The sequence below is a fragment of the Panulirus ornatus genome, chromosome 58 (assembly GCF_036320965.1).
Source record: "Panulirus ornatus isolate Po-2019 chromosome 58, ASM3632096v1, whole genome shotgun sequence".
In the NCBI taxonomy this organism is placed as follows: domain Eukaryota; kingdom Metazoa; phylum Arthropoda; class Malacostraca; order Decapoda; family Palinuridae; genus Panulirus; species Panulirus ornatus.
Genome location: NC_092281.1, coordinates 26,168,164 through 26,189,370, shown reverse-complemented (window position 1 = coordinate 26,189,370; position 21,207 = coordinate 26,168,164). Strand labels below are relative to the sequence as shown.

At 40.6% G+C, this 21,207-nt stretch overlaps 1 protein-coding gene across 5 annotated transcripts in view; it reads right to left on the bottom strand.

Moving 5' to 3' along the window:
• The window catches only part of LOC139766683 (glutaminase kidney isoform, mitochondrial-like), a 440,343-nt gene that overhangs the window by 252,829 nt on the left and 166,307 nt on the right, over positions 1–21,207 (bottom strand). For 4 of the 5 annotated variants that reach the window (XM_071695597.1, XM_071695599.1, XM_071695600.1 and 1 more), the window contains one exon: positions 10,065–10,172. The exons of the other annotated variant lie outside the window; for it this stretch is intronic. In XM_071695597.1, coding sequence (XP_071551698.1) covers positions 10,065–10,172 — 108 coding nt within the window. The remainder of the gene's footprint in view (positions 1–10,064; positions 10,173–21,207) is intronic. 5 annotated transcript variants of the gene reach the window in all.

Genomic DNA, 21,207 nt, shown 5'->3' with positions numbered 1-21,207 from the left:
CTATCCTATGCATGCCTCTAACCCTTTTTAATGTTCCTGTAGCCAAATTTTGGAGCACAAGATAAAAGACAAAGTGTAATACTTACTGACTGTTGTATGGGGTAATTTGGTAGTATGGTAATGTAACAATGAAGATGAAGGTAGAAAACCACATACTATGTAATTTTCCATAATCATCAGCCAGACCTAAGCATATGACCATATGCTGGTTACATAAACATTTCCCCTACATAATTTAATGGAAGGTTTTTATATCATAGAAACTATGTTCTACTAATGTTTTACAAAGATATTGAATTGTTGGGGGTTTCAGTAAGCACCAGTACCCTCACAGGAGTTAGATTTTGGGAAATGCTAGCTTTCAGACCACCTGATTTGAGAAATCAGAGCGCAATACAGACTGCACAATTCGAGAGAGAGAGAGAGAGAGAGAGAGAGAGAGAGAGAGAGAGAGAGAGAGAGAGAGAGAGAGAGAGAGAGAGAGAGAGAGAGAGAGAGAGAGAGAGAGAGAGAGAGAGAGAGAGAGAGAGAGAGAGAGAGAGAGAGAGAGATGCTAAAATCATTTGACCATATGAGGATGAAAAGCAATAAGAGGCCTAAACAGGAGGATCTACATGGAGGGAGGAAGGGGAAGACACGAAAGAGATGGAAGGATGGAGTGAAAGAGGCTTTGCAAGGTATTGGGAATTGAGCACTCTGGAACATAAAGAGGTTTGCAAGTCATAGAATCAACTGGATTGATGTGGGATACAGTAGCAATGTGATGTCAATGGCTTAAAGTAAGGCAGGTAAATCAGTCAAGGCTGTGGATGGTGGGCTCTGGTTTCATGGCATTATACAAGACAGATATAGGGTACATCTGAGCAAATTAGGCTTTTATTTATTAGTCCCTGAAGCAACCTTGCTAAGATGAAAGAAGCAATTGTGTACAAACAATTACACTTTCTAGTCATTCAGGTGCTTCTTGAGGGAAATGCACATACATTATTCCACATGACATGCAGAAATATAGAGAAACAAATGCAAGGAATGTTGAGTTATGTGAGCAAACCCTACTTCCTCATTATTTCCAAGAACACACATATATCTTTTCCTAGTCAAAAGAATTGGTTTGACTGAATTACAGTCATTTTCAGCTACAATGATCTTCATTCATATATGAATATACTACCACTTTATGTTAGTGCAACATGGTGAGAAAAATATGCTCTACATTGATAGATATTCTGGAGGAAGTAGGAGAGCACTTAACAGTAGACAGTCAAATTGCCCTTTTAGAATTTCCAAATAGAAATGCCATCTGACAGGCACTTCCATGAAAAGTGTGTGTGGACCTGAATATGCACTTATTTCATATTTCTCAAAAACCAAATCAATCAACCTGTATGGTCCCCTTATTTACAACTACAGAAATGGTCCATACTTACAGCTACATACACTACTGTAGTATAAGACTCTGATGAATAAAATAGTAATTGAAATAACACCGTGGAACTGATTCATGAAAATACTGAATTGCTCTCAGCAGTTCAATTTGATTTGTTTAGTGTTTACTTTGTGTTCCTTAACAATAAACATTTCTCAATATTTAAAAGAAAAATGTATGTATAAATATCAAAATCTATCTTGGCTGATACTAAGCAGGACATTACAAAAGCTATTCAAGAGTTTTGTTAGATGCATGTTACAAAGAAATAAGCAAACAATTAATAACTATGCTCAGACATTGTACCATTACCTCAGTAGCAAAGCTGATTCACAACTTTCAGCCCAGATGCCTCTTATTTTCAATATTCTATATATTGTATATATCACAAACTGGAACGGAAAATGGATGGCATTCAAGTGCTATTCACCCCACTTAGCCCTTAAACAGAGGTAATCATCATATCAGCACTAGGTTTTCCACTCTTTATTTTAACAAACTTGTGATTGTATTATTTATACGGCTGCAAAGTGTCTCCTGGTCACTAAAAGATCTTATTCCTGAGACTACTACTTTCTGAAAGTAATTCTGAGAGTATATATACATGTAATTAGTGCAAATATATTCATATGTACATATGGGTACAAGGGGTCCTCACAAAATGATGGGGGTAATGTTCCCAGTGATATGTCATTATAGCAGAAAGTCAGTGTGTTATGAGTAAGAGAAAACCATTCTATATGTAGAGTTATGTTCCAAACTAAAAAATTTCCTCAATATAAATCTGATATAAGGACTGCCAAAAACATGTTGGCTTACCATCAATACACCACAATCTATCATAATGTATATTAAGAAACTGATTCAAGAACTGTTGCCATTTCATTGGCAAATCAGACAATATTCAATGATTCTTAATGAGAATGATGGTGATGAGGGACTGAGGTAGAAGGTGGTAGCAAAGTGGGATGAGGTGGAATGAACAGCAAGTCAAACCTTGTTAAGTTCATCCATTTCAGTATGTGATATTCATGCTTGTTAATGTACCTGATCATTATACTATCTATTCTAATGTTTTTATGTTAGGTAGATCTCACTTTTATGGTACATTGAGAATACAAAAACTTGGTGTTCATCATAAGGTGATCATCAGTATCTGCAATAAAATAAGTATCTAATGTTATTTTGCTTTGATATCATTCTGAAAGGCATTATAGCTTAAATCTTATGATATACATTAGTTTTTTAGCTTTATGTGAAAAGATTAATAAAAAAAATATGAATTTTCTTCAAATCTGTGGCTACTGCAAAATCTTTATTGTTGTTCTACAAATTTCTACCCTAATTCTCATATGATGATATTGTCAAATGTAAGCTGTCATTCTGCAGGGATCCCCTGTACAGGTATGTCACTGTGAAACTCCTGCAGCACTCAGGAGGCTGGCAGGTTGGAACCATGGGTCACAAAGTGATGTGATGTTGTGTGTGCCTATGTGAAAATGTGCAAGGACATTTAGTAATAAATGCTCAAATTTTTGTTGTAGGTGTTACATCATGGGGATGAAGGGTCTTGGGATATGATGAAACTGTTTGTAATGTTGCAGGGATGGATTATGTCCATAGCAGGAAAGTGTGACTCATGTCTGTCTGGCGAGTGTTGGTTCTGATGGGTACATGTCTAGTAGGGTGAAAGTTATGACTAAGTTGGGAGGGCAGTTGTTCAGTTAGTCCTCGATGGGTTGTTTCAGCGTGCATATTTCTTCTGTCAGTCATATAACTGTTGGTAGCTGGGGACATGTTCATTGAGAATGCTTAACTGTAAGGAAGGAGTAAGCTTTTTATATATACCTGGGGGTTGGCGGTTAGCTATGGAGTGGTCTGGATGGGAGGGGTCTAGTGCTGATGAACAGAAATGAGTGCTACATATGGTGCCATGGAACTGTATTGAGAGATCTCTATTATGTGGTGTAGGTGCTGAGTGTTCGTGGTTAATATGCATTCCGTGACTGTTCTGGGTGTGTGGTTTATTTTGTGTGGTTTACAGTACTGTTATATGGGCTTTTGAAAAGGTGGAAGACAGGCAGGCGAGGCATAGAAAGGAAAACAAGAATTGTTTACAAAGTGATGTTAATGGATTCTTTTTTTAGTCCAAATCTGGTGCCAGATAGTGTTCTAAGGGCATTTAGTTTGTGTTGCTTTTGTGTTGATTTTGGTGTGGGGAATGAACACACTTGTGTGACACACGTGATGCCTTGAATGGTTGGTGATTTTGTTCAGTGGAAGTAAGCTGATCTGTTGCCTGTCTGGAGTTAGAAAGGTGACCGAAGACTTCTGAGGAGATGCAAACATTCTGTTTTGGGTGAGCCACTGTTCCAATGGGGTAATGCAGTGTTATATTTTTCTTACCACTACTGCAGTGTCAGGGCATTGTGATGTGACAGGAAGATTGTCTGCACATGAAAGTTTCTTCAAGTTGTGGTTCCTAAGAGGTAATAGAGGGTCATGTAGGAAGAGACTGAAGAGGACTGGAGAAAGAACTGCACTTTGGGAAACTCCACTAATGAGTTTAAGTGTTTTAAGGTGAAGCCATTGCAAGTGACTCTGCCATGCCAGCTATATATCTATCTATCTACATCTCTGACATCTGTAACCAACTGGGACTCCCTCAGGGGATGGCCATGGCAATAGTTTCCACAACTAGTGAACTCTAGTGCCACTTCTAAGCCTTTTGTGCTTCAACATTAACAAGCCACTGGCAGAGGGCAACTCTAGCACAGTGTTTGCAGAGGCTCCTACGTAATGTTCCTACTGACCACTTCTACCTAATGCTCCTGCCTAATGTTCCTATCTACTACTTCTACCTAATGTTTCTGCCATGGCAGCCCTGCTATGAAACTGGCCAACCACTTTTTTTGTCACTGTTGCAGTGGATGATGTCAAGTATCTTTTGTGTGAGGATGTGTTAGGGACTGTGCCAAATAAATGCTTTGCTCATGTCTGCTGCCACCGGCAGGCTGTGGCTGGTTTAAGCATTCTAGGATATGTTAAGCAAGTCAGTGAGTAGTGTGGTGGTGGAGTGTTTGGGACTGAAGCCGTGTTGTGTGGGTGTGAACGGGATGTTTTGTTTGATCCTGTCATGGATGAGTTTTTCAGAGTTTGGATACTGACAACAGATGTAAAATAGGGAAGTAGGAGGAGAGCTGGGTGGTTTGGAGGGTTTTATGATCAATATTCATTATCATTATACTTTGTCGCTGTCTCCCACGTTAGCGAGGTGGTGCAAGGAAACAGATGAAAGAATAGCCCAACCCACCCACATATACATGTATATACATACACATCCACACACACACATATACATACCTATGCATTTCAATGGATATATACATATATACACATGTACATAATTCATACTTGCTGCCTTTATTCATTCCCATCGCCACCCTGCCACACCTGAAATGACAACCCCCTCCTCCCACATGCACGCGAGGTAGCACTAGGAAAAGACAACAAAGGCATCATTCGTTCACACTCAGTCTCTAGCTGTCATGTATAATGCACCGAAACTACAACTCCCTTCCCACATCCAGTCCCCACAAAACTTTCTATGGTTTACCCCAGACACTTCACATGCCCTGGTTCAATCCACTGACAGCACATCGACCCCAGTATACCACATCGTTCCAATTCACTCTAGTCCTTGCATGACATTTCACCATCCTGCATGTTCAGGCCCTGCCTGATCGCTCCAAAAATTTTTTCACTCCATCTTTCCACCTCCAATTTGGTCACCTACTTCTCCTTGTTCCCTCCACCTCTGACACATATATCCTCTTTGTCAATCTTTCCTCACTCATTCTCTCCATGTGACCAAAACATTTCAATACACCCTCTTCTGCTCACTCAACCACGCTCTTTTTATTACCATACATCTCTCTTACCCTTTCATTACTTACTCGATCAAATCACCTCACACCACAAATTTTCCTCAAACATCTCATTTCCATGACATCCACCCTCCTTCGCACACCTCTATCTATAGCCCATGCCTCACAACCATATAACATTGTTGGAAACACTATTCCTTCAAACATACCCATTTTCAAAATGCTTTCCAAGATAATGATCTCGACTTCCACACATTTTTCAACGCTCCCACAACTTTCGCCCCCTCCCCCACCCTGTGACTCACTTCCATTTCCATGGTTCCATCCACTGCCAAATCCACTCCCAGATATCTAAAACACTTCACTTCCTCCAGTTTTTCTCCATTTAAACTTACCTCCAAATTAACTTGTTCCTCAACACTACTGCACCTAATAACCTTGCTCTTATTCATATTTACTCTTAGCTTTCTTCCTTATCACACTTTACCAAACTCAGTCACCAGCTTCTCACCCGAATCAGCCACCAGCGCTGTATCATCAGCAAAAAACAACTGACTCACTTCCCAAGCTCTCTCATTCATAACAGACTGCATACTTGCCCCTCTTCCAAAACTCTTGTATTCACCTCCCTAACAACCCCATCCATAAACAAATTAAACAACCATGGAAACATCAAGCACCCCTTCCGCAAACCTACATTCACTGAGAACCAATCACTTTCCTCTCTTCCTACTTATACACATGCCTTACATCCCCAATAAAAACTTTTCACTGCTTCTAACAACTTGCCCCCCACACCATATATTCTTAATACCTTCCTCAGAGCATCTAAATCAATTCTATCATATGCCTTCTCCAGATCCATAAATGCTACATACAAATCCATTTGCTTTTCTAAGTATTTCTCACATACATTCTTCAAAGCAAACACCTGATCCTCACATCCTCAACCACTTCTGAAACCACACTGCTCTTCCCCAATCTGATGCTCTGTACATGCCTTCACCCTCTCAATCAATACCCTCCCATATAATTTCCCAGGTATACTCAACAAACTTATACCTCTGTAATTTGAGCACTCACCTTCATCCCCTTTGCCTTTGTACAGTGGCACTATGCATGCATTCCGCCAATTCTCAGGCACCTCACCATGAGTCATACACATTAAATATCCTTACCAATCAGTCAACAATAAAGTCACCCCATTTCTAATAAATTCCACTGCAATACCATCCAAACCCACTGCCTTGCCAGCTTTCATCTTCTGCAAAGCTTTTACTACCTCTTCTCTGTTTACCATATCATTCTCCCTAAAACTCTCACTCAGCACACCACCTCAACCAAAACACCCTATATCCGCCACTCTATCATCTAACACATTCAACAAACCTTCAAAATACTCACTCCACCTCCTTCTAACATCACTACTACTTGTTATAACCTCCCCATTAGCCCCCTTCACCAATGTTCCCATTTGTTCTCTTGTCTTATGCACTTTATATATCTCCTTCTAAAACATCTTATTCTCCCTAGAATTTAATGACTCTCTCACCCCAACTCTCACTTGCCCTCTTTTTCACCTCTTGCACCTTTCTCTTGACCTCCTGCCTCTTTCTTTTATACATCTCCAACTCATTTGCACTATTTCCCTGCAAAACTCATCCAAATGCCTCTCTCTTCTCTTTCACTAATAATCTTACTTCTTCATCCCACCATTCACTACCCTTTCTAATCTGCCCACCTCCCACGCTTCTCATGCTACAAGCATCTACTGCGCAAGCCATCACTGCTTCCCTAAATACATCCCATTCCTCCCCGACTCTCCTTACGTCCTTTGCTCTCACCTTTTTCCATTCTGTACTCAGTCTCTCCTGGTACTTCCTTACACAAGTCTCCTTCCCAAGCTCACTTACTCTCACCACTCTCTTCACCCCAACTTTCTCTCTTCTTTTCTGAAAACATCTACAAATCTTCACCTTTGCCTCCACAAGATAATGATCAGACATCCCTCAAGTTGCACCTCTCGTCACATTAACATCCAAAAGTCTCTGTTTCGCACGCCTATGAATTAACACATAATCCTATAACGCTCTCTGGCCACCTCTCCTACTTACATACGTATACTTAGGTATGTCTCTTTTTAAACCAGGTATTCCCAATCATCAGTCCTTTTTCAGCACAAAAATCTACAAGCTCTTCACCATTTCCATTTACAACACTGAACACCCCATGTACACCATTTATTCCCTCGTCTGCCACATTACTCACCTTTGCATTCAAATCACCCATCACTATAACCCGGTCTCGAGCATCAAAACTACTAATACACTCATTCAGCTGCTCCCAAAACATATGCCTCTCATGATCTTTCTTCTCATGCCCAGGTGCATATGCACCAATAATCACCCATCTCTCAGTTTTACCCACATCAATCTTGAGTTTACTTTCTAATACTCTATCACATACTCCCACCACTCCTGTTTCAAGAGTCATGCTACTCCTTCCCTTGCTCTTGTCCTCTCACTAACCCTGACTTTACTCCCAAGACATTCCCAAACCACTCTTCCCCTTAACCCTTGAGCTTCATTTCACTCAGAGCCAAAACATCCAGGTTCCTTTCCTCAAACATACTACCTATCTCTCCTTTTTTCTCATCTTGGTTACATCCACACACATTTAGACAGCCCAACTTGAGCCCTCGAGGAGGATGAGCACTCCCCACGTGACTCCTTCTTCAGTTTCCCCTTTTAGAAAGTTAAAATACAAGGAAGGGAGGGTTTCTAGGCCCCCCACTCCCGTCCCCTTTAGTTGCCTTCTACGACATGTGAGGAATGTGTGGGAAGCATTCTTTCTCCCCTATCCCCGGGGAAAAAAATGATCAGTACTATATGGGTACATGTCCATATGTTAGTGATTTTTGTTGTATATATATATATATCAGTAGAGCTAGCTTTAATATCAATGGACTCCATCTGTCTAAGGTTTCATGAATGGTGAAAAGTCCCCTCTCAAGAGCAAAGACTCATCAAAAAACTTCCCATAGACCAACATTTCCCTGCTACTGGAAGTAGCACAACCATACAGCTGCAGGGATTCTTGGAACAGGGCCATTTCAAGACATGGGTTCTGTGGCAATTATGAATATATAAATAAAAAGTACAAGCTTTCATGCATTACATTGGAATGATACCCCCACTGAAAGAAAATCTATCAACTTCATCAGTGGTATGTCTAGGATCTGCAAACTAGTACCTGCAGCCATCTGTTTCATGGATTTTGTGTGAAATTACCTTGGACTGGAGATGGCTAATACTGCTGCACAGAAGTACCAAGCATGTACAGATGGGACTGTATCAAATGTAAATTTACATAATTGTGCAGATGATGAATATATGATGTTACTAAGATGTCAACAATTGTTCTAAGCGTTTTGCTGAGTGATTTGTAATTTCTTATGTTTACTTTTGTGTGATTACTGTTCGTGTGTCATGGGGAGAAGAGTTTACACTTGTGTTGCCCCATCTCTTAACCTTTATATGTACCTTGTCTTCACTTCTTGTGTATACATACACACATCCAAGCCTAATCGAGGTACACATTTATCAATGAGCCCCAGGGGAAAGATTAATAGTTGTGTTGGTGTTTGCCCAACTGCAACACTCAGAATTCAAACCTAGATAGGCCTGTGCGTGAATTATGTTCATCAATACAACCACTACACTAAGAAAGCCTGTACACTATGTGTGTGTGTGTGTGTGTGTGTGTGTGTGTGTGATATTACTATATATTATTATGATTGGTGTGTTACAAGGAGCGAGTCTTTATGTTGCCATGTTGTTTCATAAACTAACACAATGTATCTGCACCTGAATGTCTCATCTTGCATATATCTCAAAAGTCACATACTATATGAGTAATAGAAAGAAAATATATGCATTATGTAGCATCAAATATTAGAATGGAGCTCCATGTTGATTTAATCTTTACTACAAAATCCTGTCTTTAATATTTATTATTTATTTTATTTTGCTTTGTTGCTGTCTCCAGCGTTTGCAAGGTAGCACAAAAATAAATTCAACTGCAGACTGGCTAAAAGCTGAACTTGGAAGGAAGCAAATATATTGCACTTGGTTTTAAAGAAGGCATTTGTTTACACAGAAAGTGTCACTGTTAAATGTATACTCAAAATCTGCAATACTAGCAACTAAAAAGTGCTTCTATTCTTAGGAGTTATTAGTTACAATTTAGACATAAAGACATAAACCTTAATAACTAAAGAATATTTCTAATCTTATTTAGCATATTAGTTGTAGCTTAATGCAAGAAGCATAAAGAAAGCAGATAAAAGAGAGCATGAGGTAAAGGTAACAAGCATTACAGCAGTTAGTAATGGTAGTGTACTTTTTGAAAAGCCTGGAACATTCCAATGGAAAGTGCAATCTCCACAAAAAATCTTTTGGATATATGTTGTACATATACAATAAACTAGAATATTACAAGGATCTGGTATGGTTAACAGCATTTGTAGCTATTAATACTGATGCAGAATATTACCTTAATATGCAAGTGGAAAACCAAAGTTTATTTACAAACAAACATATTCTACACTCTTCAGAAAGAAATCTAATAAAATATCCCTTGTTTTTCTAATGTGTGTATTGCCTTACTTAGATTCATGCAACTGTATATGAAAACAAGCAATATTTCAGCCATAGTAAAATCCCTGTGACAAGTACGCAAGCTATGCATACTTCTTGAACTGCTGTCTGTTGAGCCATCTTGATGTAGGTGATGTGACTGGACGGATACGGCGAGGTGATTCATTCACTGGTGGGCTCTGGGAGCGTGACCGCTGATCCCTGCCCATTACAATATAACTCAACAACAGAGCACCACTGTAGGCACCCCCAGCATTTACACACTATGGCAACCATGCTTTCCATAAGGCAGATACTTCATGGCTGCACACAGTTTCTGGTTGTCACCACTTTAACACTGCCATGATGGGAATTATAGAAGTTGACAGCTGCCTTGTGTAGTGATGCACTGAAAACTAATGTGATATTTTCAAACTGAAAACCAATTAGTTCTACCAGCATCAACTGTTACCCAGTGTCCTCCAAAGATTTTACAATTTTTTGTACATTTTCAAAATCATAAATTTTGTTAAAAGCAATTAAAAACAGTTAATTCAATAAAATCAAGTTATTAGTGATAATCTACACTAAAAAATGTGGAAAAATAATAAGGATCAAGAGAGGTTTGCAGTGCTCTCTAACTCTGATAGAAATCTGATATCTATTTTACCAAAGAATATCTTCCAAAGATCATTAATAAGAGTGACTTTCATAAGAGAAATTATAGAAATGATTGTTGTTAATTTTAAAAATGATAAAGGACTTCCTTGATAATTTCAGTCATCTCATAAAATCTTTTTTATAATCAACATTTTTCCATTAGTAACTCTTACTATGATCTACCAACTTCATCATATTCTACAGATGCTTCCTGACTTACGATGGTTTGACTTCAGATTTTTCTGACTTTACAATGGTGTGATAGAGATAAGCATTCAGTACAAACTGTACTTCAAATTTTGAATTTTGATCTTTTACCAAGTCTAGTTATATCGGGTATGATACTCTCTTGTGATGCTGTGCAGCAGTATCAAGCTGCAGTTTCCAGTCAGTCATGTGAACACAAGTGTAAATAATGAGTGTTTTGTATTTTTGCAACCCATTATGTTTACAAAATGCCCACCTGTCTCTCATCTCTGGTGAGAAGAAGAGAAAGGCAATTACTCGTGAGATAAAATTAAAGATAATTGCACAGCATGTAGTTATACCCAAGGCACCAAGAGAGTTCATAGCAAAGAAACACTGTAAGCTAATGTAAGTGTTCTGAGAACATTTAACGTAGTCTTTGCTAAACTATGATGATCATTATGTTAGATGTACAATATCAAATGTATTTTCGACATGACGGGTTCATCGGAACATAATCCTATCATAAGTCAAGAAGCATCTGTGCTTCAAACCTCTAGCATTCAAAGGATCAAAATTCATGGAGCAAATCAAATAAAATATACAAAATAAAATATTCAAAATACGTAAAATATAAAACTTATTTACCTAATCAGATACAAAGCAAGTGAGAATATAAAATCATTCTAGCTAGCAACCAAAATATCTAATGCAAAAGCTCAAAAAACATAAAACCACTTCATTCTTTAAGATAACTCACAACAGAACACACATTGTCAACCGAGAAAATGCACAAGTCAGCAGTCATGCACTAATACATATTTTTTCTTTTTCTTTTCAAACTATTCGCCATTTCCCGCATTAGCGAGGTAGTGTTAAGAACAGAGGACTGGGCCTTTGAGGGAATACCCTCACCTGGCCCCCTTCTCTGTTCCTTCTTTTGGAAAATTAAAAAAACGAGAGGGGAGGAATTCCAGCTCCCCGCTCCCTCCCCTTTTAGTTGCCTTCTACGACACGCAGGGAATACGTGGGAAGTATTCTTTCTCCCCTATCCCAAGGGAATTATATAAATATATTATCCATGGGGATAGAGAGAGATAGAATACTTCCCAAATATTCTCTACGTGTCGTAAAAGGTGACTAAAAGGGAAGGGAACGGGGGGGGCTGGAAATCCTTCCCTCAAGATTTTTACTTTTCCAAAAGAGGGAACAGGGAAGGGGGACAAGTGATGATTTTCCCTTGTAGGCTCAGTCCTCTGTTCTTGACGCTACCTCCCTAATGCATGAAATACCAAATCTGTAAGTTTGAATGAAGAAAAACTGGAGGAAGTAAAATGTTTTGGATATCTGGCAGTGGATTCAGCAACGAATGAAACCATGGAAGCAGGTGACAGGGTGGGTGAGGTGGCGAAGGTTTTGGGATCGATGAAGAATGTGTGGAAGGAGACGTAATCTTGGAGCAAAAATGGGGATGTTTGAAGGAACACTAGTTCCAACAATGTTATATGGTTGTGAAGCATGGACTATAGATAGGGTTGTAGGGAGCAGGGTGGATGTGTCTGAAAAAAAATGTGTGAGGAAAATATGTGGTGTGAGGTGGTTTGATCGAGTAAGTAATGAAAGGAAGGGATAGATGTGAAGAAATAAAAAGAGTGTGTTGAAATGGTCTGGACACATGGAGAGAATGAGTGAGGAAAGATTGACTAAGAGGACATATGTGTCAGAGGTGGAGGGGAGGAGGAGCAGGAGACCACATTGGAGGTGGAAGGATTGAGTGAAAAAGATTTTGAGCAATTTGGGCCTAAACATACATGAGATGAGAGGTGTGCAAGGAATAGAGTGAACTGGAACGATGTGGTATACTGAGGTCAATGTGCTATCAATGAACTGAGCCAGGGTATGTGAGACATCTGGGGTAAACAATGGAAAGGTCTGTGGGGCCTGGATGAGCAAGGGGAGCTGTGGTTTCGGAACATTACACATGACAGCTACAGACTGAGTGTGCACGAATGTGGCCATTTTTGTCTGTTTTCCTGGCACAACCTCGCTGAAGTTGGGGGAGGCGATGCTGTTCCATGTATATGTCTATGTATATGTATATATGTTGATATGAATATGTATGTATATGTGCATGTATGGGCATTTATGTATGTATATGTGTATATGAGTGGATGGGCCATTCTTTGTCTGTTTCCAGGCACTACCTCACTGACGTGAGAAACAGTGAAATGGCACCCCTCTCCCCCCACGTGCATGCAAGGTAGCACTAGGAAAAGATAACAAAGACCACATTCATTCACACTCAGTCTCTAGCTGTCATAGGTAATGCATTGAGACCACAGACACCTTTCCACATCCAGGCCCCACAAAACTTTCCATGGTCTACCCCAGACGCTTCACATACTCTAGTTCAATCCACTGACAGTATGTCCACCCCGGCATACTGCATCGTTCCAATTCACTCTATTCCTTGCAAGCATTTAACCCTCCTGTATATTCAGGCTCCAATCGCACAAAATATTTTTCACTCCATCCTTCTACCTCCAATTTGGTCTCCCACTTCTCTTCATTCCCTCCATCTCTGACACATATATATCATCTTTGTCAATCTTTCCTCACTCATTCTCTCCATGTGGCCAAACCATTTCAATACATCCTCCTCTGTTCTCTCAACCACACTCTTTTATTACAACATATCTCTCTTACCCTTGAATTACTTACTTGATCAAACCACCTCACGCCACATATTGTCCTAAAAAATCTCATTTCCAACACATCCACCCTCCTCCACACACTTATAATAATCATCATCATAATAATAATAATAATAATAATAATAATAATAATAATAACAATAATAATAACAATAATAATAATAATAATAATAATAATAATAATATATCAGACTGGGGAAGAGCAGTGTGGTTTCAGAAGTGGTAGGGGATGTGTGGATCAGGTGTTTGCTTTCAAGAATGTATGTGAGAAATACTTAGAAAAGCAAATGGATTTGTATGTAGCATTTATGGAACTGGAGAAGGCATATGATAGAGTTGATAGAGATGCTCTGTGGAAGGTATTAATATATGGTGTGGGAGGCAAGTTGTTAGAAGCAGTGAAAAGTTTTTATTGAGGATGTAAGGCATGTGTATGAGTAGGAAGAGAAGAAAGTATTTGATTCTCAGTGAATGTAGGTTTGCGGCAGGGGTGTCGCTGTCTCCCGCGTTAGCGAGGTAGGGCAAGAAAACAGACAAAAGAATAACCCAACCCACCCATATACACATGTATATACATAAAAGTCCGCACACACAAATATACATACCTATACATCTCAACGTACACAGACATATACATATATACACATGTACATAATTCATACTCTCTGCCTTTATTCATTCCCATTGCCACCCCACCACACATGAAATAACAACCCCCTCCCCCCAAATGTGCACGAGGGAGCGCTAGGAAAAGAAAACAAAGGCCACATTTATTCACACTCAGTCTCGAGCTGTCATGTATAATGAACTGAAACCACAGCTCCCTTTCCATATCCAGGCCCCACAGAACTTTCCATGGTTTACCCCAGACTCTTCACATGCCCTGGTTCAATCCATTGACAGCACGTCGACCCTGGTATACCACATCGTTCCAATGCACTCTATTCCTTGCACGCCTTTCACCCTCCTGCATGTTCAGGCCCCGATCACACAAAATCTTTTTCACTCCATCTTTCCACCTCCAATTTGGTCTCCCACTTCTCCTCATTCCCTCCACCTCTGACACATATATCCTCTTGGTCAACCTTTCCTCACTCATTCTCTACATGTGACCAAACCATTTCAAAACACCCTCTTCTGCTCTCTCAACCACACTTTTTATTACCACACATCTCTCTTACCCTATTATTACTTATTCAATCAAACCACCTCACACCACATATTGTCCTCAAACATCTCATTTCCAGCACATCCACCCTCTTCCGCACAACTCTATCCACAGCCCACGCCTCGCAACCATATAACATTGTTGGAACCAATATTCCTTCAAACACACCCATTTTTGCTTTCCGAGATAATGTTCTCGACTTCCCCACATTCTTCAACGCTCCAAGAACTTTCGTCCCCTCCCCCACCCTATGATTCACTTCCGCTTCCATGGTTCCATCCGCTGCCAAATCCACTCCCAGATATCTAAAACACTTCACTTCCTCCAGTTTTTCTCCATTCAAACTTACCTCCCAATTCACTTGACCCTCAACCATACTGTACCTAATAACCTTGCTCTTATTCACATTTACTCTCAGCTTTCTTCTTTCACACACTTTACCAAACTCAGTCACCAGCTTCTGCAGTTTCTCACACGAATCAGCCACCAGCGCTGTATCATCAGCGAACAACTACTGACTCCCTTCCCAAGCTCTCTCATCCACAACAGACTGCATACTTGCCCCTCTTTCCAAAACTCTTGCATTCACCTCCCTAACAACCCCATCCATAAACAAATTAAACAACCATGGAGACATCACACAACCCTGCCGCAAACCAACATTCACTGAGAACCAATCACTTTCCTCTCTTCCTACTCATACACATGCCTTACATCCTCAATAAAAACTTTTCACTGCTTCTAACAACTTGCCCCCCCACACCATATATTCTTAATACCTTCCACAGAGCATCTCTATCAACTCTATCATATGCCTTCTCCAGATCCATAAATGCTACATAAAAATCCATTTGATTTTCTAAGTATTTCTCACATACATTGTTCAAAGCAAACACCTGATCCACACATACTCTCCCACTTCTGAAACCACACTGCTCTTCCCCAGTCTGATGCTCTGTACATGCCTTCACCGTCTCAATCAATACTCTCCCATATCATTTCCCAGGAATACTCAACAAACTTATACCTCTGTAATTTGAGCACTCACTTTTATCCCATTTGCATTTGTACAATGGCACTATGCAAGCATTCAGCCAATCCTCAGGCACCTCACCATGAATCATACATACATTAAATTACCTTACCAACCAGGCTCCCCCTTTTTTATCTAAATTCCACTCCAATACCATCCAAACCCACTGCCTTGCCAGCTTTCATCTTCCGCAAAGCTTTTACTACCTCTTCTCTGTTTATCAAATCATTCTCCCTAACCCTCTCACTTTGCACAACACCTCAACCAAAACACCCTATATTTGCCACTCTATCATCAAACACATTCAACAAACCTTCAAAATACTCACTCCATCTCCTTCTCACATCACCACTACTTGTTATCACTTCCCCATCAGTCCCCTTCACTGAAGTTCCCATTTGTTCCGTTGTCTTACGCACTTTATTTACCTCCTTCCAACACATCTTTTTATTCTTAAAATTCAATGATACTCTCTCACCTCAACTCTCATTTGCCCTCTTTTTCACCTCTTGCACCTTTCTCTTGACCTCCTTCCTCTTTCTTTTATACATCTCCCTGTCAGTTGCATTATTTCCCTGCAAAAATTGCCCAAATGCCTCTCTCTTCTCTTTCACTAATAATCTTGCTTTTTCATCCCACCACTCACTACCCTTTCTAATCTGCCCACCTCCCACGCTTCTCATGCCACAAGCATCTACTGCGCAAGCCATTACTGCTTCCCTAAATACATCCCATTCCTCCCCCACTCCCCTTAAGTCCTTTGTTCTCACCTTTTTCCATTCTGTACTCAGTCTCTCCTGGTACTTCCTCACACATGTCTCCTTCCCAAGCTCACTTACTCTCACCACTCTCTTCACCCCAACTTTCTCTCTTCTTTTCTGAAAACATCTACAAATCTTCACCCTCGCATCCACAAGATAATGATCAGACATCCCTCAAGTTGCACCTCTCAGCACATTAACATCCAAAAGTCTCTCTTTCGCGCGCCTATCAATTAACACGTAATCCAATAACGCTCTCTGGCCATCTCTCCTACTTACATACGTATACTTAGGTATATCTCTCTTTTTAAACCAGGTATTCCCAATCACCAGTCCTTTTTCCATTTACAACACTGAACACCCCATGTACAACAATTATTCCCTCAACTGCCACATTACTCACCTTTGCATTCAAATCACCCACCACTATAACCCGGTCTCGTGCATCAAAACTACTAACACACTCACTCAGCTGCTCCCAAAACACTTGCCACTCATGATCTTTCTTCTCATGCCCAGGTGCATATGCACCAATAATCACCCATCTCTCTCCATCAACTTTCAGTTTTACCCATATCAATCTAGAGTTTACTTTCTTACACTCTATCACATACTCCCACCACTCCTGTTTCAGGAGTAGTGCTACTCCTTCCCTTGCTCTTGTCCTCTCACTAACCCCTGACTTTACTCCCAAGACATTCCCAAACCACTCTTCCCCTTTACCCTTGAGCTTCGTTTCACTCAGAGCCAAAACATCCAGGTTCCTTTCCTCAAACATACTACCTATCTCTCCTTTTTTCTCAACTTGGTTACATCCCCACATATTTAGACACCCCAATCTGAGCCTTTGAGGAGGATGAGCACTCCTCGCGTGACTCCTCCTTCTGTTTCCCGTTTTAGAAAGTTGAAATACAAGAAGGGGAGGGTTTCCTGCCCCCTGCTCCCGTCCCCTTTAGTCGCCTTCTACTACACCTGAAAAATGCATGGGAAGTATTCTTTATCCCCTATCCCTAGGGATATATATATATATATATTTTTTTTTTTTTGCTTTGTCACTGTCTCCCGCGTTTGTGAGGTAGCGCAAGGAAACAGACGAAAGAAATGGCCCAGCCCATCCCCATACACATGTATATACATACGTCCACACACGCAAATATACATACCTGCACAGCTTTCCATGGTTTACCCCAGACGCTTCACATGCCTTGATTCAATCCACTGACAGCACGTCAACCCCAGTATACCACATCGCTCCAATTCACTCTATTCCTTGCCCTCCTTTCACCCTCCTGCATGTTCAGGCCCCGATCACACAAAATCTTTTTCACTCCATCTTTCCACCTCCAATTTGGTCTCCCTCTTCTCCTCGTTCCCTCCACCTCCGACACATATATCCTCTTGGTCAATCTTTCCTCACTCATTCTCTCCATGTGCCCAAACCATTTCAAAACACCCTCTTCTGCTCTCTCAACCACGCTCTTTTTATTTCCACACATCTCTCTTACCCTTACGTTACTTACTCGATCAAACCACCTCACACCACACATTGTCCTCAAACATCTCATTTCCAGCACATCCATCCTCCTGCGCACAACTCTATCCATAGCCCACGCCTCGCAACCATACAACATTGTTGGAACCATTATTCCTTCAAACATACCCATTTTTGCTTTCGGAGATAATTTTCTCGACTTCCACACATTCTTCAAGGCCCCTAGAATTTTCGCCCCCTCCCCCACCCTATGATCCACTTCCGCTTCCATGGTTCCATGAATTGGATTGATGTGGTATACCGGGGTTGACGTGCTGTCAGTGGATTGAATCAGGGCATGTGAAGCGTCTGGGGTAAACCATGGAAAGCTGTGTAGGTATGTATATTTGCGTGTGTGGACGTATGTATATACATGTGTATGGGGGTGGGTTGGGCCATTTCTTTTGTCTGTTTCCTTGCGCTACCTCGCAAACGTGGGAGACAGCAACAAAGCAAAAAAAAGAAAAAAAAAAAATATATATATATATATATATATATATATATATATATATATATATATATATATATATATATATATATCCTATTGGTTGTTTAATTTGTTTATGGATGGGGTTGTTAGGGAGGTGAATGCAAGAGTTTTGGAAAGAGGGGCAAGTATGAAGTCTGTTGGGGATGAGAGAGCTTGGGAAGTGAGTCAGTTGTTGTTTGCTGATGATACAGCGCTGGTGGCTGATTCATGTGAGAAACTGCAGAAGCTGGTGACTGAGTTTGGTAAAGTGTGTGAAAGAAGAAAGTTAAGAGTAAATGTGAATAAGAGCAAGGTTATTAGGTGCAGTAGGGTTGAGGGTCAAGTCAATTGGGAGGTAAGTTTGAATGGAGAAAAACTGGAGGAAGTAAAGTGTTTTAGATATCTGGGAGTGGATCTGGCAGCGGATGGAACCATGGAAGCGGAAGTGGATCATAGGGTGGGGGAGGGGGCGAAAATTCTGGGAGCCTTGAAGAATGTGTGGAAGTCGAGAAAATTAACTCCGAAAGCAAAATGGGTATGTTTGAAGGAATAGTGGTTCCAACCATGTTGTATGGTTGCGAGGCGTGGGCTATGGATAGAGTTGTGCGCAGGAGGATGGATGTGCTGGAAATGAGATGTTTGAGGACAATGTGTGGTGTGAGGTGGTTTGATCGAGTAAGTAACGTAAGGGTAAGAGAGATGTGTGGAAATAAAAAGAGCGTGGTTGAGAGAGCAGAAGAGGGTGTTTTGAAATGGTTTGGGCACATGGAGAGAATGAGTGAGGAAAGATTAACCAAGAGGATATATGTGTCGGAGGTGGAGGGAACGAGAAGAAGTGGGAGACCAAATTGGAGGTGGAAAGATGGAGTGAAAAAGATTTTGTGTGATCGGGGCCTGAACATGCAGGAGGGTGAAAGGAGGGCAAGGAATAGAGTGAACTGGATCGATGTGGTATACCCGGGTTGACGTGCTGTCAGTGGATTGAATCAGGGCATGTGAAGTGTCTGGGGTAAACCATGGAAAGCTGTGTAGGTATGTATATTTGCATGTGTGGACGTATGTATATACATGTGTATGGGGGTGGGTTGGGCCATTTCTTTTGTCTGTTTCCTTGCGCTACCTTACAAACGCGGGAGACAGCGGAAAAAAAAAAAAATCATTTTGCCTATTTCCTTGAGCTATCTTGCTAATGTGGGAGACAGCAACTACATATAATAAATAAATAAATATGAAATAAATATATATTTGGTTTAAAAGAGAGATATACATAAGTATACCTGTGAAAGTAGGAGAGATGGCCAGAGAGACTTTTGGATGTTAATGTGCCGAGAGGGGCAACTGGAGGGATGTCTGATCATTATCTTGTGAAGGCTAAGGTGAAAATTTGTTGAGGTCAGCAGAACTGCAGAAAAGAAGAGAGAATGTTGGGGTGAAGAAAGAGTTGAGAGTAAGTGAGCTTGGAAAGGAGACTTGTGTGAGGAAGTACTACGAGAGAATGAGTGCAGAATGGAAAAAGGTGAGAGCAAATGACGTAAGGGGAGTGGAGGAGGAATGGGATGTATTTAGGAAAGCAGTGATGGCTTGTGCATAAAATGCTTGTGGCATGAGAAGCATGGGAGGTGGGCAGATTAGAGAGGGTAGAGTGGTGAATAAATAAGATTGTTAGTGAAAGAGAAGAGTGAGGCATTTAGACAATTTTTGCAGGGAAGTAGTGCAAATGACTGGGAGATGCATAAAAGAAAGAGGCAGGAGGTCAAGAGAAAGGTGCAAGAGGTGAAAAAGAGGGCAAATGAGAGTTGGAGTGAGAGAGTACCATTAAATTTTAGGGAGAATAAAAAGATGTTTTGGAAGGAGGTAAATAAAGTGTGTAAGACAAGAGAACAAATGGAAACATCAGTGAAGGGGGCTAATGGTGGGGTATTAACAAGTAGCGGTGAAGTGAGGAGATGGAGTGAGTATTTTGAAGGTTTGTTGCATGTGTTTGATGATAGAGTGGCAGCTATAGGGTGTTTTGGTTGAGGTGGTGTGCAAAGTGAGAGGGTCAGGGAGAATGGTTTGGTGAACGATGTGAGAGGGTCAGGGAGAATGGTCTGGTGAACACAGAAGAGGTAGTGAAAGCATTGTGGCAGATGAAAGCTGGCAAGGCAGCATGTTTGGATGGTATTGTAAAGGAATTTATTAAAAAAGGGGGTGAGTGTGTTGTTGACTGGTTGGTAAGGATATTCAATGTATGTATGGTTCATAGTGAAGTGCCTCAGGATTGGTGGAATGTATGCATAGTGCCACTGCACAAAGGCAAAGGGGATAAAGGTGAGTGTTTAAATTACAGAGGTATAAGTTTGTTGAGTATTCCTGGGATATTCCATGGGAGGGTCAAGGCATGTACAGAGCATCAGACTGGGGAAAAGCAAGGTGGTTTCAGGATATGTGAATCAGGTGTTTGCTTTAAAGAATGTATGTAAGAAAAACTTAAAAAAAAAATGGATTTGTATGTAGCACTTATGAATCTGGAGAGGCATATGACAGAGTCGATAGAGATCCTCTGTGGAAGGTGTTAAAGAGTATATGGTATGGGAGGTGAGTTGCTAGAAGCAGTGAATAATTTTTATTGAGGATGTGAGGCATGTGTACAAGTAGGAAGAGAGGAAAGTGACAGGTTCCCAGTGAATGTCAGTTTGTGGCTGGGGTGCGTGACATCTCCATGGCTGTTTAATTTGTGTACAGATGGGGTTGTT